Raw genomic sequence first — 25,986 nt, 5'->3', positions numbered from 1 at the left:
GTGAATGACAGATGTAAAGAAAAAGGAAAATATGCTGGAGAAAAGTAAAACAGAGACTTAAATCATTTTGTGTGGAAATAATCTAAGCATTGCTGTGAACAGACAGTGAACATTAACTTAGTTGTAATCACCTGTATCCATTTTCTGTGTTAAGCAGATCACACGGGAAGGAGGTGGAATGATAATACCATACACATGTTACTGCCGGGTATGCTTTAAATACAGCGACAAAACAAAACTCTTCATTTGTGTCAATTTCATGCTCTTCACTTGAAGTATTCAGATCAATAAATCCCCTGTCTATGGTAAAAACAGAAAACAGAAAAGCACCATACTTAGTATAATAATCCAATGATAAACTGGGGGCTCACTTCTTTGTATGAAATCTGAGAGACTGATGGATTGCTGGCACAAATCGCTCTGTATAAGTAAATTAATTAGTATTTAAACAAAAAATTAAAAACAATTATTAATAATAACAATAAATATGGATAACTTCAATGTTATCCTGACTATGTTTCACAACATTTTCTATTATTTGAAACTTCAGCGTGACTGCTACTTTTATTTTCAGCTGCCTGTCCTACCCTTCTCTGGCCTGTTTGTTCTTCTGACTGACGGGACATGTTTTTTAGAGCGGGTTATTTTATTTGTGGTGTCCATGCAAGTAATCATACATACAGTCTATGTATGAGAGTATATATTTTTTGAATTTGTTCAAATGCATTTGAAAAAAATTAAATCTACGTTAAACTCTCTAACTTTGCATAAAAAGAGAATGTTCTAAAACGTGTTCCAGAATCACGTGCCAGGAATTCCATAAAAAGACAATGTTCTAAAACGTGTTCCAGAAGCACGTGCCACGAATTCCATAAAAAGATAATGTTCTAAAACGTGTTCCAGAATCATGTGCCAGGAATTCCATAAAAAGACAATGTTCTAAAACGTGTTCCAGAATCACGTGCCAGGAATTGTATAGATTAAATAATAACAGTGAAACCCTCCCAAGTTTTAGATCACAATGCTTGTTATAGCTCAAAGCCTAACAGTGTCAAATAATTGAAAACACTCATTAAGATTTAACACATTTAAGCCATTACGGCACTTAAGAGGTGTAACTAAACCTTTAAACCTTAAAATGAGTAATCAAGTCAAAAAGATCAATAAGACAGAACACTATTGAAGAAATACGTAATTGTGCTACTTCAAATTCTTCAACGTGAAAAATAATGATGAAAAATAATGATGAAAAAATGTGTGACAACAAATTTGACAATGAATGATGTGCACAAATATAACAATATTGGGAAAAATTCAAGCTTTCCCTGCAGCTCAGGTAAGCCTATCTCATCCTGAGAGAAGAAAAGTCAAATGGAAAGTTATTACCCGATGATGCAAAGGAAAAAAAAGTAAACACAGTGCGATTATTATGAAATCAGAAACGTCCCCACTTCAAAGAAATTAACTCACCGGATTTTTTTCTTGGTAAAGAGTGTACATGGATATGTTTGGCATCAGCCTCTGGACATCTCCTCCGTCACCCCGACTGCAACCTCTATCGGTTCACAGCGAATCCGAGAAGGGAAACGGAAGACAGCACATTAGCGCAATACAGTTGAATGTGTCATTAAAAAGTTTTAAATACTGTAGTGCCGACGAGTATTCTAAAACCAATATGGGGCAATCACCAACAAGACCCTGGTACATACTGGGTACGTGCTAAAAACATGCTGGGTACATGCTGCAACATTTCTGCAGAGACTAATGGCCCATCTGATTAACAGCGGGATCCCTGGCAGTCCCATTCAAACTGAATGGGACTGCCAGGGACCCTTGCTGTTTTAATCCGATGGGCCATTAGTCTCTGCAGAAATGTCACTGAAATGTTTGCAGCATGTATGTAGCATGTACCTGGAACTTGTTGGTTATAGCCCCAGATTTTCCGAGGCAAGTTTAAGGCAAGTGTTAGAAAACTCGTCGGCGTTTCTGTAGGCACATTGCAGAAACAATGTGTCAGTAAAAAAATGGCAGTCAGAACAGACAGACGGCGAACAGAGGCCAGTATCGTAAGATGAGAGCAAGAAGATCACGTGACCTGGAAGTGCATCGAGTTGTATGCCACAGCGGTGAGATTCATCCAGCGCTCTCTTTCAGTCTGTTTTACTCCGAATGCGATTTTTTAACTGACACATTGTGAGTGCCATGTGCATGTTTTTAACTTTTTTAATGACACATTAAACTATATTATGCTATTGTGCTGTCTTCCGTTTCCCTTCTCTGGATTCGCTTTGAACGGTTCGAGGTCGCAGTCGGGGTCACGGAGGAGATGTCCAGAGGCAGATTCCAAACATTTCCATGCACTGTACACGCTTTACCAAGAAAAAATCGTATGAGTTCATGTCTTTGAAGTGAGGAAGTTTCTGATTTCACACGGATCACACTATTTGTATTTTCTTCTTTTTCTTTGCGCTATTAGACACAGCCAGTGATGTTCACAAAAGTAATGAAATATCTTCTATATAAATGTCACATTGTAAAGAGATCACTGCCAACAGTACAGACACATCGAGTCTCATTCATTAGGGTGGCAACCTGCTGTACTTGCCTAATTTTGTGGTAAGGTATTTTCGTTCATTACATTCTTATATTTGTATTTGTTTATTTTTCTGCTCATGTTACATATATTGAATGATCAATTCAGTACTGTTGACTGTGATCTCTCTACAATTGTGATTTTTATATTGAATTTATTTCATTATTTTTTGAACATCAGTGTTGGTATCTTATTTATGGTTTTGACTTGATTGCTCACTTCTTGTATTATGTACAGTATATATTTTTTTATGGCAATGAGAGATACTGTACAGTACATCTGAGCAACAGACAGACTCTCCTAGCTATATTAATTCTAAATGTGTTTAGTTCTCATACATTACCGGGTTGGGACCCTTTGATAATACCTTTTTAAACCTTGAAACTTAGCACAAACTAATTCACAGCAAATGTACTGTATCAAGACAAACATGGTGAAATTCTTGGACATAAAATCTGCCCCATGTGTATAAATAAAGGCTATTGAAATCCATAGGCTTTTTTTATTGGATACACCTGGTGCACTTTGTATTACCCTCAAATTGCCCCACTTTGCCTTGATACATAGACCCACTGAGTGTTATGTATCAAAGTATCCTGGTTCCAAAGTAAGAAAAATACCACAAGATTTAGCAACGTAAAAAAAATATTAAATAGATGTATATGGGATAATCTGTTTGGCATATGGTGCATAGTTTTGCAGACAGAAGACTGTTAAAATCAGCACTTCAAACTGAGACTGTTTGCCAATGGTAAAATGATGGGTAATGAAGTGGAATATCAATGATATTGATTCTACAAAAGTGTTTGCATGCATGAAATGTTCTGTAGTGAATCTCCTGTAGCAATGTGACATTTTACAATTCTATAGCACTATTTCCCATTGTGAGGCTTCTCAATTTGAAATCTTCTTTTTTTTTTTTTACCATTGTTTTAGTGAAATAAAAACAAACAAAAAAGCACAATATTTTGTATAATAATGCCATTCAAAACTAGCAGTTCACGCTTAACAAAGGAGCAAATGACATTTTCACGACCTAATTTGTAAAAGGATTTTTCATAATTTTCTGTGTTTCTCTGCACCGCGAACGTCTTAATTATATCAGTAAATGAGCCAACATAACAATTAAGAGTAAGCCACCAAAGGAGCTAATCAGGGGTCACTCCAATGATCTGCCGCTCCGGCAGCTTTAGTAAAAGCCCCTAAGTTGTAGTAAATAAAGGGGTCACCTTTTTTACGTGCTAGGATATGAGCTGCAATGCTTTTTTCTGTCAGTTTTTTTTTTACATAGGATTTCTGTTTCAAAGTGGCGGCAGGAACTCCAATTTGCAAGTAGTATTATTTTATCATGTGCAAATGAGCTGATGTTTTCAATAATGTAAAATAGCTTATGTACTGCCACTGTAAGTAAATCGCACTTCCGCTTTAATGAATATACCCTTTTAGTGTGAAACATATACATAACTTGTGCCAGTGTATGGAACATGTCTTTTAGGGAATATAATAAAATAACTTATGCAAAGCAAGAGAATTTAAAAAACACAAGCGTTTTACCACGGCTGATTCAACATTTGCTATTGTCCAAATCAAACAAATATATAAGTGTGTACTGTACATAGGGAGATCAGATTGAGATATATATTTTTTCATATGAAGAACATAAATCCTCCACTACTCTGATATTTGATCAGTTATAGTGGAAGGTTTTTAAGAGCGGAATCACTACAGGCAAATTATGGGATTTATTTGATAAAAACCTTTGGGTTTTCAAGCATGAATTATACTTACAAGTCCTGGCTTTACCACAAAAATAAGGATTATGGATCATTTCTACTACTTGTGGTATTTCCTGATAAATTGCACCCAAAAAGGATTATTATTTGAGTCAAGATTTTTATTTATTTATTTATTTATAAAAATGTTTTACCAGGAAGTAATACATTGAGAGTTACTTCTCATTTTCAAGTATGTCCTGGGCACAGAGTTATAAAAATACATGGTTACATTAAAAGAATAGGGTTATGCAGTTAATTCACAGACATTTAATGGACAGAGCTGGAAAATTGGGTACAGGGGATAAAGGGTTTGTGAGTTTCAGATTGATATAGAGACGATTTAACATCACCATACATCAGCGAACGGCAGCAAACGGCTCACACCCTTTGGCTGCCCTTCCCCTGCACCAAAGGCTATTCACCTTTGGGGCAACGCAGATGTACACTGGGGTGGTTGAGATTCAATGCAGCTGTGAAAACAAAGTTCTTTGTGTCCTCTTGGCTCATTAACATTCCAGTGGATGGGGTTGACGTTCCACAAAGTACAAGCAAATGTTAACCCATAGCACTCTGGTCCTGTGCAGAGGGAAGCAGCTCTTGGGGAGCCCCATCAGGCTATCCGCCTTTGGGGCAACGCAGATGTACACTGGGGTGGTTGAGATTCAATGCAGTACTACCAATTCTAAACTGACATATTGGGGTCATTTATGTGTAGTTAATAACGCACCTGTTCATTTTGACTGTTGCTTGACACAAAAATGATGATTCTAATAATAATAATAATAATAATAAAATACATCTTTGCTGAATAAAATGCCATAATATAAACATTTTAGAAAGTGTATTAATTGCTGTTTTTGTCACTCCCCATGTATATCTTAATAAATGACATCACATACATTTTAATGTAGAAGTAAGCAAGGAGTTGTAAATCCATTAATCACATTTACAATTTTTTTTAAAGGTTTTAAATCACCTAAAAGTGTAATGATTGCTGACTTGCTCGGATGAGTTGATGATACACAGGTGTAGTTGCCACTGTTGTTTTTTTCCATCCGGTGAGCAGATGCAAATAAAACCCTTACCATGGCTGGACCTGTAACGTATTCACTTTCCTCAAACCACCATAGCTGCAATAAATAAATACATCAAATTCAAAGCAGCATTGTAGTTTTCAACAAAAATTACTTAACATCATATTAGATCACAGTTTTATTTACCTAACACAATGTACTCATTTTCTACAAGAGAACTTGTAATTGTGCAAACACTGTGTAACTTGTACAAGCTGAGGCTGCAGCATTTACCATTGTCACAGATTCCATGTTGGATTTTCACAACTCCTGGGCTTGCTAACTTGTTTGCTCTCTCCAATAAGAACATACCTGTAGCTTAATGTAGCGGGGTACCCCCTGGCTGCTATTCTACCCATTGGGCTGGCAGTAAACTCTGGTATTCACAGGTTGCCAGTAGTTGGTATGGTGTTTTCCCCTTCACGTTTGGTCCTGCACTTGAGTGACAGCAGGGGGTGGTACATCCTGTTGTAGCTGTCACAACGGAGTGCCCACCTTCTGGCTGTACATAAGGGCAGGACCGCCCTAAATTTGGAGGTTGTTCCTTTTCCCTAAGGAAGGCAGGTCACACGTCTGGGAGCCTGAGATTGGGGCGTACCCATGTGCTCTTCCCTGCGTGGAGGAGTGAGTGTGATTATAACTCTGCCTCCGCTAGGGAGGTGGGGAAGAGTTAGGATGGATGTGGGTGCCCTTGGCCTGTAGTGATGGTCCAGGGACCATCTCCAGTGAGAGTTGCTCTAAGGAGACTGTATCCGGCAGACGACTGCTGCGTAGCTGTGTTACTGCAAAGTGTGTAGTAATAAACCGTTAATGTTTGCAATATACCTCCGGCCTGGTGTGTGATCTAACTGGGGGGGAGAGTACAAGTTCTACTGTGGGAGATCATCTCCATACATCCCTGGAGCCTACGGACTCCAGAAGCCTTATCCTGTGTCCCAAAGTCATCGTGGATGACTCAGCCCTCTTGCTACCAGCAGGTATGCACCACACACACACCGTGTAATGGCCCCTTTCTGTGATTTGAGGGGTGGGGGGAAACCGTTACATGATATGAAAACAGAGGCTCAGATATACAGAGGGCCATTATGGACTTATCGATGTGCAATAGAGGTGTTCCTCCTGACAACGCCTACAGTATATACATAGCGAGGGGGGTGAGGGAGAGCCAGGGAGAAATAGGGAGAGAGGGTGGAGACCTTGCTTAGGTTAACATTAAGTAAATAGCAGACCTCTGTGTATCGGGCCCAAAGTTTGTTAAATATTTGCTGTGTGATCTTGGCCACATCACATTACCTCCCCACACTGCAGGCAGCAACATTCCATATATAATATGTCATATATAGTAAAAAATACATATATGTCATTTTATATTGATTTAGAGTGCTAAATATTTATCTGGAAGCACCCACTCATGGAAAGTATGAAGCCAATGAAACAATTTTAGGCTGCAGAATTTGAAAGTTGTCAAACAATTTCACTGTAAAATAATGCTTTCACAGGTTTTTTATTTGTGAGAATTCTGGCATAAATGTCTTATGTAATATATCATTTGCCAACATTTTTTTCCCACCATAAATTCTTTAATGTCTAGTTCAAACCTAAAGTAAAATTGATATTCAAACAAAAACAACAAACAAGCATCACCATGCCACAAAAGCAGCAGTGTAACCATATTTGAATTTGACTTTGCCAACCTTGGAGCCGCTGTATCAGCTATGTGCATCTGAGTTTTAAATGGCAATAAAAGAGTTGTATGGAATATTTATTACTTAATGTAAACTTCAATGTATTTTTGCTGGTGACATTACTTACATGGCCAGTGAAAGAGAGAACGGTTATATTGCCAAACAGGAGGTGTTGGGGTTGAGTTACTCAAAGAAATAATTTCTCCCCTTTTTGCTTGTCAAATAAACAGGTCTAAAGTACGATTAGTCTTGCATATCTAGGAAACGTGTGTCAAATTAAATAAAGAGTAAAGAAGTTTGTTACATTTTATGTAAAGCCCTGAAGATGGGATATTGAGTAGAGTTGTCAGAATGATTTCAAATTTACTTAGCAATTTAGTTGTTGCGATTTTCACAGCACCATTGAATTTTTTGTGAGACTTTCGCAAAAGCTCCCTGTTGAAATGCAAAATGCATTCTGTTGAAATGCAAAATCTAAAGCAGCAGTTCAAGCAATATCCTATGTGTGTGTTTTTAAATAAATTAGTTCTGTACTATGAGAAAAGTTTAAAGACCTTTTTAATGTTTCTAATGTAGAAAGCATTTCCAAAGTGACAACCCCCATCCCTTTCTAATAGGCTTTGGCTCTTGAGCCCCGCCCTCTCTCTGGCAGTGAATCAATTGTATCTAGTAACTGCCCAGTCAATCATATTCCAGGACTATATTGCCCAGAATGCTATGCAAGAACTGAATTTAATAACTCGAGCAAGCGATCGATTACAGGAGAACGGATCGATCTGCAGCTTAGCTAATCACTTGTCATTGTGCAGATTGTATTGATGCACATATTGAATGGGAAAAAAAAAATATATATATATATATTTTTTTTTTTTTAAACGGCAGCTTAAACTGCAGCTTTAAGATTACGGTGACATTTTGCCATAATTTTTCCACAATTGCGGTATATAAAGAGCCATGTGACCTAATTATATTTGCTTCTGTGTTGGAATTGGCTAATTACATTGACTTTTAATGCTTCTTTGCTTGGTGAACGTTTTTTCAAAGGTAGTCCCTTTTGCTACATTTCTTGAGAAACAAAGCAAGCAAAAAAAAAATCTCAGGTCTCCAATATTGAGGTTCTACGTGACATTGTACAGCCCTCACTAAAATAACTAATAACCTTCATGCTGCCAAAGACAGAGGTCATTACACTCTGCTCATATTACTCGACCTCTCTGCACCATTTGCCACCGTGAACCACCCTCTTCTCCTTCACATTCTCCATACTCTTGGTATTCGTAACAAAGCTCTATCCTGGATCTCCTCTTACCTCTCCCATCGTACTTTCAGTGTCTCTTCTGCTCCTCCTCTATCGATCTCTCTGCGGGGGTACCCCAGGGCTCTGTCCTGGGACCTCTTCTCTTTTCTCTTTACACACTTTCTCTAGGTGACCTAATCACATCTCTTGGGTTTAAATATCACCTCTATGCTGACAACACACAAATTTACTTTTCAACCCCTGACCTTACACCTGCTGTACAGACCAAAGTTTCTGAATGTCTCTCTGCGATATCATCCTGGATGGCCCTCCGCCGACTTAAACTCAACATGTCAAAAACAGAGCTCCTCATATTTCATCCCAGACCTGGCCCCACTACCTATTCACATTACTGTTGGAAGTTCTGTCATACACCCAGTAGTGCAAGCATTCCTCTCTCACATTCTCCTCTCCCATTCAAAACATATCTAAAACCTGTCGCTTTTTCCTCCGCAATATTACAAAGATATGCCCTTTCCTCTGTTGCTCGACTGCTAAAACTGTGACACAGACCCTCATTCTCTCCCGTTTCGATTAATGTAACCTCCTGCTGTCCGGCCTTCCTGACTCACCTGTCCCCCTACCATCTATCCTAAACACTGCTGCCAGAATCACTCTACGTTTTCCTAAATCTGTCTCAGCGTCTCCCCTGCTGAAATCACTCTCCTAGCTTCCGATCAAATCCCGCATCTCACACTCAATTTCCTCCTCAAAATACCTGACTAGCAGCCTCTCTATCCACCTTTAAGACCCACCTTAAAACATACCTGCTTAATGAAGCATATGAGTAGGTCTGTGGCTAATACTATACACCTGATACATAAAGCTTGGCCCCTGCATTTGCACTTACCAGAACGCCCTCCTACTGTCTCTGTGCGTTCTTCCTACCTACCAATTAGATTGTAAGCTCTCAGAGATCGAGTAATATGAGCAGAGTGTAATGACCTCAGTCTAATGGAGTGGAGTGGCATAAAGATTTCAGGTTGTATAAAACTTCAAAAATAATTACTTATATTTTGAAAAAATGTGTAATATATCCCTTTGAAACATATATGCAATCTCTACTGGAAATTACTGCTTTATTTGGGTGTAAACCTGTGAATTAGTAATTTGGTTATTCATAGCAATGTGTGCTGTATTGTTACCTACAGTATCAGCTTTAGGCATATTTTCCTTAGACAACATTTAGGATACAATTTTGTTGCTATTAAGCCATTTGTTCAAGCCACATTATTTGGTCTATGAGACATGTCTATGATACATGCCAGGCATGTATATATTTCTGTTTATGGCTTTGTAGCCATTTTGCTGCCAGAGGGGCAGCAAAGTCAATTCTGGCAGAGAAAGGATTACAATTGTATCTTCATCACCATCCAGGGATGCCACCACTTTGGGTTTGACCCAGAGACTATGGGTTTTGTTATCCAATCTCCGGGTTAGGTGCGTTAACTGGGAGGCGGCGAGAGAAGAGGACGGCGGACCGCCAGAGCGGCGCAAGACAAAGGGAGCAAAGCTGGGTGGCAGAGGAGCATGGTCAGGGAGAGCGCTCCCCAGCGGTCCAGACGGAAGTCTTCACTCATTTCTTGGGCAGCATCTCTACATGCTCCTGTCAAAATGGCACCGTGACTTCAAATGGGGTCATGTTGCCATGACATCAGGACATCCTGTGGCGCCACGCAGCATCACGTTGTCATGAAAATGGGATGCCCTGTGGTGCCATGTTGCCATGACTACGTGATGCTTCACAGTGCTGTGATGTCACGTGACATACCGTTGTCATGCTAATGAAACACAATTTGACGGCGCTGAGCCATTTTGACGGGAGCATGCAGGGGGAGGTGCTGCCGGATGATGCCGCCACCAGCGCCACCAGAGAAGGTAAAATAGTTTAATATGTAAATAAAAAAAACTTTTACATTTTTTTTTAAAGTCTCTGTGTTATTATTCATCCAAAGGTAGTAACCCTGCTCCATCGAAATACTGAAATATGCCATGTACTGTATGGAGTAATTCTGCCCAGTAGGGCACAGAAACATAATAATTTGTGTTGCCTGGAACACGTTAAAAAAACGATCTAAGAGCAAAAAAAATTTTTTTTAGTATTGTATGGGGATAATCAGAGTAGTTGTTTTTTAAACTGTACTTACGAGGCATGTTTCTTTTGCCACTGAATAGAAAACAATAACAAGACATCTTACCTTGTTTTCACTTTCAGAACTCCATTTAATATTAAAATGAAATGTTTTGTACCTCGCCCGGCATCTCATAATAAAAGGTTCCCCAACTTTAACGAATATTTCAGGTAAAGGTATTACAGATCTTAGATCTAGCAAAATAGAAATACAACATTATAAGGCAGGGGCCTAAACTGGAAAAAATGTATTTTATTTTTTTCTAGAGGTTGATTATACATAACGAGGTTTGTTAGCATACAAATATTCTAAACCTTTAAGGTGCAATCCCCAATAAAAAGTTAATGTTTTTGGTTCTACGAACACTATCTGAAAATGCCACCCTTATTAAATTCTGCAGTTTTCCGCGAGCTGTATTTTTGTGAAAATGTGGATCTCGGGAAAGTTCATAAAGACACCATCATCGACACACATTAAACCCATCGGAAGTTGGCATGGTATCAGAAAATGCCAATGAAATCCAAAGTAGGTGAAAAACTCAGCAAAGAATGGTGTTTAAGAAAAAAACAAAAGGGAAAAAAAAGATCATTACAGCATAGGTGGAAATCAGGGGTCTCCAGAGCTGAACCTCACTCATTTCAGTTCCAGGGACGCCTTACTTTTCTAGATACTTACCTCAGAAGGTGACCCTAGTACCATTTCCTTCTGGGTGGGGAATGAAAATTGAGTCTTGTCTATTCATGGACGTGGGTCAATAGGAAGTTGCAATATCAGGAATGCAGGAACAATTTTTGGGGTGAGGGTGCTGTACATACGAAATCAGTAACATCTGTACATTTTGATAATGTAAAAAAAAGTCTAATCCCATTAGTTCCAGCCCCTATGCGCAATGACATCCATCACTGCTTGCTACATGCCACGGGAGATTTAAGAACCAGGAAGTACCGGCAGCACCTATAGAGGTAAGGTATCTCAGGTAGCAGGGGTCCCCACAGTGGAAACTACACGGTTCCGCTCCAGAAACCCCCTGATTAGCACCTGTTCTAAAACAAAGTCAGGCCACCCCCCTTGGAATGGTCTAGTTTCAAACAGCAGAATAAAAAATACACTAGCACATACAAAGCACACTACTGTCTTTAAGTGCAAAATAGAGAGTCATGTTTGGGAAAATAAGGTTGTAGTAAATCAAATACTGCTGTAATGATTATGCTGTAAAGCTTTAGTGTAAGCGGAAAATAATATTTAGAAGTTAGTACCATATTTACCATCAATATTTACAACCATATTTACCATTAATATTTCTCCAAAATAGAAATGTCTTGTAGGGTTTCCAATAATGTATGAGTTTTTGTGTAAAAATAAATACCAAATATCCTGAATATATATCTCTCTATCTAGAAAAGCTGGAATCCATTTACTTTGTTTATATATGTATATACAAGTGGCGACCAAATAGAAAATTACCATATTGTTATCATTTTAGATAGGGGGATATTCAGTAAACTGTGCTAGTGCCGATCAGGGCACTATCACATGGAAACTACAGTACCATTGACTTCATTGGCGTTTCCTTGTCGCAGTCGGCAGTATCACAGTTTAATGAAACACAACCATTGTGCAGTTTTGATTAGGTGTCGCACCTACTGTAGTACCATAACTATTAAAATGACATAACATTAACACTGAAAACCTTTCTATTATTGACAAAGTACAAACTCAAAGCACTCTTACCTAGTGTGTAAAGCTGTGTGCATTCTCTACCGAAATCATTACCAGCACAACACCAAATATGTTCCTCTAAAAGTTTTCTTGCTCGCATTGTATGCTCCACCCTCTGTACTCCATAACTGTCCATATCCTTGTATAAAATGATGCCCGTTCTGTTTCCACACCTGTAACCACATAATTTATTGATTCATATTTTGTGGACGATCATCTTTAAATAGCAAGCGTTTTTACCAACATTTATGCTATATATTCTAACCAGCAACACCTTATGTGATTCTGAGGTGGGTAAACTATCTTTGTCTATGTCTATGTCATACAATGTAAAGCAATGCACTTTTAAATTAACTTTGGAAGAGTAAAAAAATTGCCATTGTTAACACTAATGTTAATTTGCAAATGGACTCAATTATCTTTTTACTGTAAAACTAAATATGTATGAAATGGCAGCCGTGGTGCATCACTAATGCCAGTCTTTACAAGCGATTTTACTTGTATGTATATCTTTATTTGAATAGCGCTATCTATGTACATAGTGCTTTCCAGCAGTGATACATGAGATAGAATATTTTGAGACATAATAGGAATAGGCGCATGAGACATAAAAGTAACATTAGTGTGGTGCACTTTCCCCCAACGCCTGGGAGGTATGGCGGCTACGGTGTGTGTGTGCTCCTGTTGCTCACAAGAGGGCTAAGCCTCCGCTGCTGGGAGCCTGGGGTGTATCTGAATCTGTAGTCAGTAGCCTGTATGGGATCCTACTATGTGGGATAACTCCGTTACAGGAACCCAATGCAATTAAACACGTTTGAACATATAACAGTTTTACTGTATGCGGAAGAACAATAATGGGCGTACAGTGTGTAGTGGTCTGTGATGACCAACATGTTACCGATGCCTCGGGCGTCTGGTTCAATGCATAGAAAATCCATGCACACCAAGTCCATGGGACCCAAACTTTTTAGGTGAGCCATTGGTGCGGCTATGGTAGGAAGGGTCTTGTGCTGGATGCACCGTGAGCATCGGCGGCAGTGGCACTCTACTGAATCTCTCATCTTTGGCCAGAAGAACCGGTGTCATATCAGCCCAAATGTCTTCTCTATGCCGAGATGGCCATGTTCATTTTGCAAGGCTTTCAGGACCATACATTGCAGGTTCCTGGGCAGAACCAGTTGTCTTCTATCGGGTGGTTATGGTATTGCACCACCCGATAGAGTAGACCATTATCAATCTTGAATTTGTCTATTTCTTTCTCTTAGTATCGTGACCATGTCGCTAGGAGCACGTTTGATCAGCGCGGGTTTATTTTTCTGGATGTCCAGGCAGACGGCTCCAGCCACTGGGTCCTTTATTTGATATTGTACCATCTCCTTCCAGGCGATGATCTTGTCCGGAGTGATGTTCATTCCACGCAGTATGCGACGGGGATAGCCTTGTATCAGCATCCCAAGGAATCCGCAACCCTCAGTTCAGAGAAGGCCACTTCATTTCCCAGGATAGCTGCAGTGTTTCACATAGCTCGCATCCCTGGCCCAGGGATCTCCTCCCAGAGGTCATCGTCCGGATTGGCATTTTATCCCTGTCTTCGGGACAAGGCATCAGCCCCAATGTTCAGGGGCCCTGGTTTGTACTTCAGGGTGAACTTGTAGTTTGATAGAGCCACCAGCGATCTGTGGCCGGTGGCATCCAGCTTGGTGGATGTTAATATGTAGGTTAACGGATTGTTTCTCGTCCGTACCTCTAAGACTACACCGTACAGGTAGTCATGGAGTCATTGTCCACGATTGCCCACTTTAGGGTGAGGAATTCCAACTTGTGGATGGGGTAATTCTGCTCACTGGGAGTCAGATTACGGCTGACGTAGGCCACTGGTCGGAGTCCTTTCGGGTATTTCTGGTGCAAAACTGTACCTAGGCCATTGAAGCTCGCATCCACAGGAAGGATGTAGAGCTGTTCAGGGTCGGCGTATGCGAGAACGGGTGCTTCCATTAAGCTCTTCTTCAATCCAATGAAAGCCTTCTCACAGTCGGTCGTCCATTTGTCATCGAACAGTTGTCTAGCAGAGGTGGCCTTTCGCCCTGTGTCCTCGGGGGTATATTTTGAGGAGATTGTTGAGGGCCTTTGCTTTACTTGAATACCCTTCCACAAAGCGGCGATAGTAGCCACAGAAGCCGTGGAAAGAGCGCAGCTCCATGACATTATCAGGTCATGGCCAATTCACCAAGGCTTTCACTTTGGCAGGATCACTGACGATTCCATCGGTAGACACAATGTGTCACACGTAGGTCACCGAGGTGTGGCAGAGCCGGCACTTGTCGAGGGACAGTTTCAGGCCTTCTCGACCCAGACGGTCCAGCACTTTAAGCCGTCGTTCTTCATGCTCCTATAAGGTCTCACCAAAGACGATGATATACAAAGATAGATAGAAAAAGCATTCGGGTAATGGGGCATGCGAGTAAATTGGTGGAAGCCCAGGGGACATACGAAGGCCGTCTTCTCCTGGTCTTCTGTACTCATTTGTACCTGGTAATACCCAGATCTCAGTTCCAGGACACTGAAAAATCGAAAGATTTTTGCAACATTGTGAATGTGAGAGTAGAATGTGAGGGAGAAGCCAAATGTGACACCTTGGCAGCGTGCGTGTGATACTGGTTATATGACAATGCTGCCAACAGTACTGGAGAAGTGGGTAGTAAGGCCAGGCTTGGGAGGAAGTAAAAGAAGCTCCATCATTTACATGTTTGAGTCAGCAGGGGGCCATCTCTAATGATATACTGTGACGGAGAGACATTCAGAGACTTTGGTCTGTACAGCAGGTGTAAGGTTAGAGGTTCAAAAGTAAATGTGTGTGTCGTTAGCATAGAGGTGATATTTAAATCCAAAGATGTGCTAAGGTCAAAGTGCATTCAGAGAAAACAGAAGCGGTCCAGGATAGACCCCTAGGGTAAATCCACAGAGAGATAAACAGAGGAGGAGGAGGTGTTAACGAATGAGAAACAGAAAGTACGATGGGAGAGGTAAGAGGAAATCCAGGAAAGAGTTCTGTTATGGATACCTAGAGTATGGAGAATGTGAAGTAGAAGAGGGTGGTCCAAAGAATCAAAAGCTGCAAAGAAGTAGAGTAATATAAGCAGGGTCTAATGACCTTGGTGATTGGAAGCATGAAGGTAATTCATTATTTTAGTGAAGGCTGTTTCAGTGGAGTGCACAGTTTGGAAGCCAGTTTGTAGAAGGTCTAGGAGAGAATAGGAGTTAAGAAAATTGAGTAAATAAGAGAATACAAGACATTAGAGGTAAAAGGCAAGTGGAAGATGAGGTGATAAAGAGACAGGTAGGCCCAAGCTTGATATTTTTGAGTAAAGGTGTAACTGTGCATGCTTAAAGGAGGTGAGAAAGATAGTAGAGCTGAGGGAGGAGTTGAAAATATGCATGAGTGTAGCGATCAAAGTGGAAGCCAGAGTTTTGAGATGGGAGGGAATGGGATCAAAAGGGCAAGTGGTAGAGGGAGAGGGGAAGAGCAACAGCGACACTTCCTCCTCTGTGATAGAGGTAAAATAATCAAGAAAGCTAGGAGGAGCATTAGGAAGAGGAGGTGTAGAATATGAGGAGGATACCGGGGGGGTGCCATGACAGATCGAATCCACCAGTCTGCAAAGTCTTGAGGTGGAATGTAGGGAAAAATAACATAATGTGCTCTGAATAGAGAGTCAAAGACAGGTAAGAGGTGGCATGGGTAAGACTTGTGAGTGTTGATTAGTGAAGAAAAGCAGCTTTGTTCCACCTGGGAGAGGGTGTAGTTGAAACAGGATAGGATACATTTGTAGTGAAGGAAGTCAGGGAGAGTATGAGATTTCCTCCAGAGATATTCAGAGGTTTGAGTAAAGGAGCGGAGCATCCATGTGTGGCAGTTAACCAGCATCTGGGGTTAGGAGGGCGAGAGAACGGTGCAAAAGAAGAGGGGCATGTAGATTAAGAGTGGAGAATAGGGCACAGTTGTAGTTCATGACAAAGTTGTCAGAGTCCATAAAGGAGTAGAGAGAAGTGAGGGAGGAGTGCAAAAGTGGAGTCAAGAGTTGGTAGATTAATGAAAAGCAAGTCTCTGCAGAAATGAGGGGTAAATGAAGAGAAGAAAAGGAGAATACCCTTAAACTGTAATCCATTTTAAATGGGAAAGGGGCCAACACTGTTGATGGACAAATCACAGATGGATTGTAAGCCATGTTCTGGTATATGTGTCAAGGTTAGACTGTTACAAATCCTGGGATAAAAATGGCAGAAGTAATCTCCTACTCCTATATTTTTATTTGATGCAGTTGGTTTGCCTTACAATGAATAAACTACATTATATTAAAAGGTATCTATTTATGAAAGTCTCGTTGCTGCAAAAATGGGGGGATATAAAACACTAACTTTATTATAGGAATGGAATCCCAATAACAGCAGTGGGATGATTTACTTTGATAAACCTTGTGCTGTTTTTGAGCAACCATTTCCCCCCTGAGTCATTAATTAATAGAGCTGTAGGACATAACATTGATACACAGAAATCACACATTATTTTGCGCTCACTTGTGTGTGTGCCTATGTACCAACCTTTTGTTTTTACTCAATGTGCACCTTAAGCGTAAAAAAAAGTTGTTGTCAGGTATATTGCCACATGGGATGTACATGACACACAGATGTAAATTGTTTGTACTAAAAAAATATTTATATATTACATTTGCATGAGAGAAAAAAATTGTGTTAGGTAATTGTGATACAATATACAGTATGAGACAACAAACTGCACCAGTTCTATCACAACAATAACAACAAAATATTCTTTTGCACATTATTATTTGATAAATCTGATTCAGTTTTTGCCGAGTTTTGCAGCCAGGAAAACTTGGTACATAACTGCCACAGGACTATTCACTCAAATATAGTAGATGGTTAATTCAAGTAAATGACCCTGGTTATAACAAGCTGCATACAAGAGGATGTTTATTTTCTTTTGTACGTACGCCTCATACATCATCTCTTCCCTTAGATCTGTAACACCTTGAAATACTTAGAAAATTAAATACTATTTTGAAAATTAATACCAAGTAGCACAGCCTGTTCAAGGGTTTTAATGACGCAGAGTACCACATTATACCTGTCATTGGGTGAGATGCAAAATAACCATTGAACTGAAGGTGGAGGATAACCTCGTGATATGCAGGTCACACGCCTTTCATATTCTTTGAAATAGGGTTTTCTTGGTTTACCTAAAATACAATAATAAATATGATTTTTAATCTGTGAAGAAGCAGAATAAACAAAAAATACATAACCAACCGCACTGATTAGGCAACTCATTTGTATATGGCTTAAGTGGTGTTAGCCAACTATGGCTATAATGTCGGATAAGATGCCCCGGTGCTAGCTGGCAGTAACGCTGGCTTGCGTTAGCCATATGGTAAGGAAGATAGCTAATTCGGCTAATGGGCTAGTGCAGGGGTCTCCAAACTTAGTCCTCAAGAGCCGCACACAGGCCGGCTTTTATGGATATCCCTGTTTCAGCACAGGTGGCTCAATCATGGCCCAGTCAAGCACTGAGCCACTGATTGAGCCACCTGTGCTGAAACAGGGATATCCATAAAAGCTGGCCTGTGCGCGGCTCTTCAGGACTAAGTTTGGAGACCCCTTGGGCTAATGGACAATTATGGCTACCAAATCAGTAATTTCATAATTAAAGGTGGCAATTACATGTATAGCAACCAAACTAATTGGTTGCTGTACCATGTGATGCTACGACGAGTCTTTTGCGACAGCCCTAGACCCCCTATAAAAGGCCAGGGTTCTCACAAAGACCGGATGTTGCTGCAGAGGCCATATCCAGGGCAGAAGAAATAAGATGTCTACAGCTACAGATGAAGAAAATACGTATTTCAAAGAAATACTTACAAAAGAAGAATTTTCAAGCAACAGCGGATCAAGGGGATCTGGCAAGTTGAGGATCCCTCATCGCCAGGCCACAGATGACCATGGATTACAAATAAGCCTGCGGCCTGGATTGATTTTACTTTTGCTGCTTTTGGAACTTAATTGTTTTTGGTCAGCAAGCCTTTGGAATGTTTTTTTTTTATGGTTGGGCATGCACCCTTTTGGGTGGACTGGTAGCAGAGGGTTCATTGCCCTGAAGATGGAGTCCATCTAGTAGGATGTGGCAAGTCCAAGATTTATTTCAGCTACCTATTGCGTGCCATTGTAGCTACATACTGTACAGTAGGCTCTCCTTGAGAGAGCATACAAAGATCCACTGACACTCAATCGATTAATTTTAACCATTTAAATGGTTTCTTTTGTGTGTATGTATATATGTGTGTGTATATATAATGGTAATGTAATGATGTTTTGTTTTATTTTTTTAGCATTAAAGTCTTATTGTATTTTGTGTTGTTGTTGGCCATTAGCTCTATTAATCGCCTTTGCCTAGTAGGGCTAATAGCCAGTACTGTAGAGGGGGGGTTTGGTTTTTTGGTGGGGTGGGGTTAGGGGTAGTGGGTCATGGGTGTAGGTACCTGGGGGAGGGAGGTTAGGCCACCTGGGAGAGATTAAGGGGAGTGGTTAACTCCTTGTATACCCCTATGACATACAATACAGTGTATGCAATTGGGAAATTAGAGTATTTCTGTTAACCAAACAAGAGAGAAACAGATGTTTGACCCTCTGAGGACACCGTAGCAGCCAGCATGAATCCACCTTGGGACTTCATACTGAGTGCACACGCAGGTGCGAAAGTCGACATACCGGCAAAGAGAAGTGGAGCGGCTGATATTTACCACCGCTGATATTTATGCTGTGGTTCCAGGACTGTCCCGAGTGGTATAAGTGTACCCTTAATACACTTACTGCGCCTGATAGACTGGGAGAGTGTGTTGATTCCCTACCCTCCTTGATCTGTCTTTTTTAATTAAACAATGTTATGCCATGTTCTCCCTATGTTTTCTTTTTGAGTAGATTTCCAGCTTGCAGATTAATCGACCACCATTGTCTACTGCGTATGGTTATTAGGCATATATTTGTCCGTGAGTGCTATATTTCATTATTGAGCACAGCATTTTGATTGTTTACTTACTCATTTATGCCTTGTTTTTTGATTCACATAGTTAAATACTTATCTGTTTATCTTCTCATAAGTATGGCTCATTTAGTTAAACTTTTTGGCCAAAGTGTTATAAGCCTGCAGTCACATGTCATTGTATTGTATTGTATGTCTTTATTTATATAGCAAGATTAATGTACATAGCGCTTCACAGTAGTAATACACGTGGTAATCAAATAAATAACAGATAATATAAATAACAGATCATGGGAATAAGTGCTTTAGACATAAAAGTAACATTAAGGAAGAGGAGTCCCTGCCCCGAGGAGCTTACAGTCTAATTGGTAGGTAGGGAGAACATACAAGACATGCCATGTCATGACAAATTAGGACCTGCAAAGTGGTCATGCCATGATGTGGCTGCAGGCTTAGAACGCTTTGCCAAAGAGTTTAACGAAATAATATTGCTGAAATAAAGATACTGTTGATATATTATTGAAATGGACTGGGGGGGGGGGGGTCTCTTTAGAAGGATTTAAAGTGATGTTCAGTTTCCATTTTGTGAAATCTGTTGTCTTCAGTTTCCATTTTGTGTGGAGGAATGTGTGTCTGGTATAGATGGGAGGTTTTTCGCTTCTAAGTTGATTTACGACTGTGCCTAAAGTAACGCCCATATTTTTGTGATAGTGAGTACCAGGTACCTATTCATAACTGTTTTGAGGCCAGTTCTAACCAGGTTTAATGAGCTGTAATATGATTGGTTTAAGAATTAAGGAGTGGTTAGTATAATCTGCCTAGTAACTGTTTTAGACAAAGGAATCAAAAATGTATTAAGGTTGCTGCCTGGACACTTCCTGGCAGAGAGAGTCTTGTAGACTTTTGAATGAGTATGATGATGCTGTACAATAAACTACTTATTATCAATTGAACCCCGTTTGTCAATTTGGAACATTGACAAGTTTAACCCAATGTGTGATTATGCAATAGAAGAAGTTACTTACATATGATAATAGGATTTGTGTATTTTGTACCTTAATTTTTCACACCACTTTGTGCATTCACAAAAGCTGCAAAATATAAACTGGTGTAAACCTATGGTATCTGACTAAGGAAGGTTTGGCTAGTGTTTCCAACTTGGCTAGCTAATTCCTAACATTTGACCCATTCATGCAAACATTGCTTGACATGTTGGTTTTTGACTGCCTCTTCCCTGAGCTAATAGAATGATATTAATAAATAGCCTGTACTGGCTCCAAACATGAGTCATATAACACTACAGAGACCGGAATGAGAGGAATCCAGCAGATGCTGTTAGAATACTTTTTGTGTTGTAGCTTTTGGAACAAGATCTCTGAAATAAACATTTAAAACAAAATTAGGTTATTTCTGCACTATAGCTTTCAACCTTTTTACATGACGACCCCAGAATATTGTATTTAAATGCTAATGACGCCAATATCCCTTTTATGCCACAGGTTTCCACCTAGGTGTTATTCCAACTGATGTTTTAGAAAGTTCATATTTCATTATTTTACTTTCATTTCAAATACAACACTCCTATTTTTTTATTTGTTATGGTTTAGAGAAATATGTTTATGCACAGTATCATTCTAAACCTCTGAATTATTTCTTGAGCCATAAATATTTCTGACCCCCACTGTTGAGGACTATGATACACCAGAGTGTCAGGGTGCCCTAGTTGTGATTCACTGGGTTATATATACATCATATCTATAGACTATGAGTACAGTATAGCAATTCCATATAAAATACTGGCTTACTTCTTACTCGCACTGCAAAATATACAGTGTAGCTTGTGTCTTCATTTTTGATTGAGAGCTCATATTCTCCAGCGTCCTTATCTGTGACTTTTAAAAGTTCCAAAGAAACAATGCTACTGCAACAATACAAAATCACACCATCTTTACTTGTACAGTATATAGAATGTATTCTACAAAAAAATCATTTAATTCCTTAAATTGTGTTTATTTTCAGACATATGCTGTTAAATAGAAAAAGGAGACGCGCAAACGCTCATAGTGCATTATCAAAAAAAGATTGTTTAGTGAGTAGGAGGTAATATATACACGTACAGCAAGAACATGAGTTAGGAACATTGAGGTATAAAAACCGTCAGGAATCGCCAAGGTAGCCGGGCCCTCACATGGTAGCCATTTCTGTGCCCTAGATCTGCTTCACTTTTGCTTTACACATATCCTCCTAACGCCTAAGAGCTTCTGGGGCCTATGCATTAGAGGTTCATTAAAAAAATCACCGGGCCATTTAAATCACAGTTTTTATGAGCGTTGTTGTCGCGGTATTCAGAAAGCTTTCATTACCTGTCATAGCAAAATTCACAAAACGGGCGATTAGCCGGTGCTCTGATTAACGACCCTCTGAAAAGGCCTAACCCGGTGAGTTGTATCTGCTGCAGAGAGAGCTGCTCTAAGAGAACCATCTCTCCCTGTGCAAATCTCACCCGAAATTTATGTGTATAAATTTTAATTTTGTTAATAGTTTAGATGAGCAGGGGGTTTCCTGAGCTGAACCGCATTGGTTTCAGCCTCAGGGACCCCCTACTTCCCAAGATACAGGCCCGTTATGGGGTGCCGGTATCTCCTATGCATTTTATTCCCATGGTCACGTGACGTGGACATTTAAATGCATAGGAGATACAGGCACCCCTTATGGTAATGAAGTTTACTGTAAATGCATTTTTATTGCATAGGATTCATGCCAGGGGTCTCTGGTGCTAATATTAATGGATATCAGCTCCAGAGATTCCCGGCATCAATCCTATGCAGGAAAAATGCATTTTTTTTCTAAGTCCCATCTTGCCGCTTCTCTGCAGGTTTCCAACACCTTTATGTCAACTTTTTCTGGCGTGAGGATTTTGTGATAAAGATAGGCGTTCATAGCCTAATCACTGCTACTAGAATTGCACGAGTTTATGAACTTGCCGAAAGCTTATCACCGCTGCCTCTGTGATTTTTTTTATGAGCAATTTTTTTTGATTGATTCAGTCTTTTATCACCCACTTACTGAATAGCAGTAGGTATTTTGGGCGATAAGTGCTTGATAAGTGGCTTATGAACACTTACTGCATAGGCCCCCCTGTTTCTATAGGAGTCAGTCACTACAGAATCAATAACATACAATTGATTTAAGGTCGTGCATTGTTACATTATTTATACACACAGATTTTCAGTCACATATAGAATCACCAGGATTTTGCTAATAGAATCTTACTAAACCACATTTGTTCTCACCTGTTTTCTGAAGTGTATATGAGGCTGCATTGCTTGCTGCTCTGTCTGTGGGACCAGATGCAAGATACTATCCCACTTATATTCTGCATCACTTTTAATTCCACAGAATGAAATACATTAACTTCCACTGTCACTGCTGCTTTGTAAATATATTGTGAGCTCCAAGAACTCAAATGACATTCCAAGTTAGTATTTGTGTTCAAAGAATTGGACATCTGCAATCCAACCAAAAAGGTTAAAAACATTGACATTATTATAAGAAGACAGAACAAAGGACAACATCATTCATAAAATATAACACAAGATGATATAATTGAGACTTGGTTTTGCAGGATAGAAAACGAAGCTCTTCTTGATAAACATTAAATATTAATCAAGAAAAAACAATGAGCATTAAAAACAAAGGCCATTTAGTACGTTTGGCTTTTTGCTGCATTTGCCTGCAATTTCTAATGGTTTTGCCAAAAAATGTTCACAAGCAATTGAGCCCACTAGCTGAAAATGCATGGGAAGAGTTTTGTTTTTTGAGAAACAAATCGAACAAAATAGGTATGATTTATATAAATTCTGTGATACTACTTCAAAGTAGCCATGTTTGTAAAATGCCGTTTTTTTTTCACGTTCATAGTTCAGGTGGAGATCTAATTAATAACAATAACTAATAATAAATGCATTATAAAAAAAATGCGGAAGTACAGTATTTAGACTAGGTAAAGGGAAGACGTTGTCTATTGATGCTGTAAATTCACTTTCCAGTGGATGAATTCCGATAGAGGCCATGTGCCCACGGGCGTTCAGATTGTACCCTGGGTTTAAAAATAAAGTGGTTTAGTGTACATAGGACGACTACTTCATTTTCAGGCTCCTCACATGATAATGTTTAGAAATAGATTTGAATGATTTATTCAGACAAATGCGCTAGCAGGATTGTCAATAGTCATATGTGCAAATCGTATATGCTAAGAGATGGTGCCCTTTCATTAATCTACATTAGATCTACTGTAAGTCTCTACTACTACTTTTTAAATACCATACCAATACAATAAATATTAAGCATGAAGGAGCCTGTCTTTGTGTTGTTTTTTTATATGAGTGGGGTTTAGCATTTCTCTAATGAGGTGATAAAGACTTTGCAATACATTGAATGTGTTCACATTTATAGCTATCCTACATAACATTGCCTGTACTTAATATCCCATTCTTAGAAAAGGACAATGATTTCTGATCATTAAAGGCCATATTTACTACGTGCTGCTATGCCACTAGATACATTCCAGCACCAAAAAGACACACTTCGATCCATTGACGGGAATGAGGCACAAGGTCTCTCTTATGGTAAAGCACCACCTATTATTTAAAATGAACAAGTTGATGGAAGAATCACAGTCTATCAGACTTACCGTGTATTCAGCTGGTTGCACTTCTTCGGTCTCTGTGTTGCTTTGTATTAAAAAGCAGCTGATTGCAGATGAGTTTTGGTTTGTGACAGCACTTAGCGTGATAAAAATAATTGCAACTGCAAAACAAAGCAGACAAATCAATTTTTTATATTTCTAAATACACCAAAAAATGAACACATTAGTACAACAGTTCTGAATAACATATGTTGTCCTTATAAAAAAAAAATATTTTTTGGTCTCTTATGGTTCTTTAAGGAGCTGTCCGGGCTGATTGCCATTTTTTACCTTTCATTTTTACTTGTTGGAAGGATCTCTTTTGGGCCTTTCCAACTCTTTTATTTTTAAAAAGTAATCTTAGTTCAGGAGATCTATGCATTTGCAATATTAAATGTCCAGGTCAAAATGAAGCTCTCCCCAGAGTACAGTGCAGTCTAAAGAATACTGTGCTAACCACAAAATCTAGAGAACAAAATAATGCTTTTAACACTAGAATTAAAACATACTGTATGTATCCAGGTCACCTGATGGCTACTATTCTGCCCTTGGGTTGGCAGTAAGCCCTGGTACAAGCAGGCCTTGCCAGGAGTTGATATGGGGTTTTCCCCATCTGAGGAGCTGCACTTGAGTGACAGCGGGTGGCGGTGACATCAGGCCTGGGCCTGACCAATCATGAACCAGACCTGGTGCCCTCCTCCTGGCAGTACCGCCCCAAATATTTAGTTGTACCTTCCTCCACTTGAGGAAGGCAGGTCACACATTAGAGAGGCTGAATATTGGGCCTTCTCTATTCCTCTTCCCTTCGGGGGAGAGTGAGTTTGGACCATACCTCTGCAGGGAAGGCAGGGAAGAGCAAGGACAGCTGCGGGCACCCTTGGCCTCTAGTGACGGTCCAAGGACCATCCTTCAGTGATAGCTGTGAGACTGCATCAGGCAGAAGCCTGCCGTTGTTCCTGTAATGTACAGAAGAGTAATAACCCATTCCTGTTTGCATATACCTCCTGCCTGGTGCGTGACCTTACTGGGGGGAGAGGTAGTAGTTCTACCGTGGGAGATCACCTTCATATTCTGGCGCCTACGGCAGATGGAGGCGCTGCAGTGCTAAAGAGATATGTGGGGTATGAACCCCAGAAGCCTAGTCCTGTGTCCCCACTACCACCGGCGGATGACTCAGCCATCCTGTTACCAGCAGGTATCATGTATCACATGACTAGTGTAACCCTTTTACCATACCCCCTCCTAAGTGAGATTGGGGAGTATGCTACTTTCTGGCTACTGCATAGGTGGTTGGGCTGTAACCTGTTGGTGAACAGGAGGGCTGAGGGCTCCGCGGTGGTGTGTGGAGAGCCAGGACAGGGATAGGAGGGACAGGTTACCTTGGTCTTCTTCTGGTGCAGTGCCTCCAGCCAGCAAGGATCCCCTGTTGATATTCAGGGGATGGACCCCCACTGACACTCCATCACAGAGACAGAAACAGACACACAGCTTGTCTTTTCTGGTATTTATTAGCAGTCAGCTCCAGGATAGAGAATGGCAGGCTTCACATGATCTTCAACAGCAGATACATTCTTCCTGAACCTCTCTCTCTCTAGATCAGATCCCTGACTAGGTGACATAATTCCCTTCCCTCCCAACCCAGCATGGGTGGGAGGGAGAGACTTTCTCTGTGCTAACTGACTTCTTCTTTTCTTCACTATCAACTCTCCATTGAACTAACTGACAATTTGGGAGGATGTCCCAATTTGAATATCTTTGGGGAGTGTCTCTGACTCTGACTCAAAGCAAGCCAGAACCGGATAAAGATTGGCCCACACACACCAAAGGGCGTTCCAACCAATATCCACCCCTCAGATTGACATCCTCAGAGTTGCTAGGCCCGCCCTTGAATACTGACGTATTATTCAAGGCTGGAATACACACACATGCCTAAGAAAGGAATTAACCTTTCCACTGCCTGCACTAACAGGTCTG

General features: G+C 40.1%; 1 protein-coding gene across 2 annotated transcripts in view; it reads right to left on the bottom strand.

Moving 5' to 3' along the window:
• The window catches only part of FLT3 (fms related receptor tyrosine kinase 3), a 121,319-nt gene that overhangs the window by 45,178 nt on the left and 50,155 nt on the right, over nt 1-25,986 (bottom strand). The window contains exons 2-9 of one of the 2 annotated variants that reach the window (XM_075592184.1): nt 24,019-24,134; nt 22,619-22,833; nt 21,131-21,246; nt 17,418-17,529; nt 12,287-12,447; nt 10,622-10,749; nt 5,345-5,498; nt 132-300 (exon numbers count right to left, since the gene is read on the bottom strand). In XM_075592184.1, coding sequence (XP_075448299.1) covers nt 132-300; nt 5,345-5,498; nt 10,622-10,749; nt 12,287-12,447; nt 17,418-17,529; nt 21,131-21,246; nt 22,619-22,833; nt 24,019-24,134 — 1,171 coding nt within the window. The remainder of the gene's footprint in view (nt 1-131; nt 301-5,344; nt 5,499-10,621; nt 10,750-12,286; nt 12,448-17,417; nt 17,530-21,130; nt 21,247-22,618; nt 22,834-24,018; nt 24,135-25,986) is intronic. The other variant, XM_075592185.1, reaches the window with a different exon arrangement.

This window comes from Ascaphus truei, chromosome 3, assembly GCF_040206685.1.
Source record: "Ascaphus truei isolate aAscTru1 chromosome 3, aAscTru1.hap1, whole genome shotgun sequence".
NCBI lineage: Eukaryota > Metazoa > Chordata > Amphibia > Anura > Ascaphidae > Ascaphus > Ascaphus truei.
This window is presented reverse-complemented; position numbering and strand designations above follow the sequence as displayed.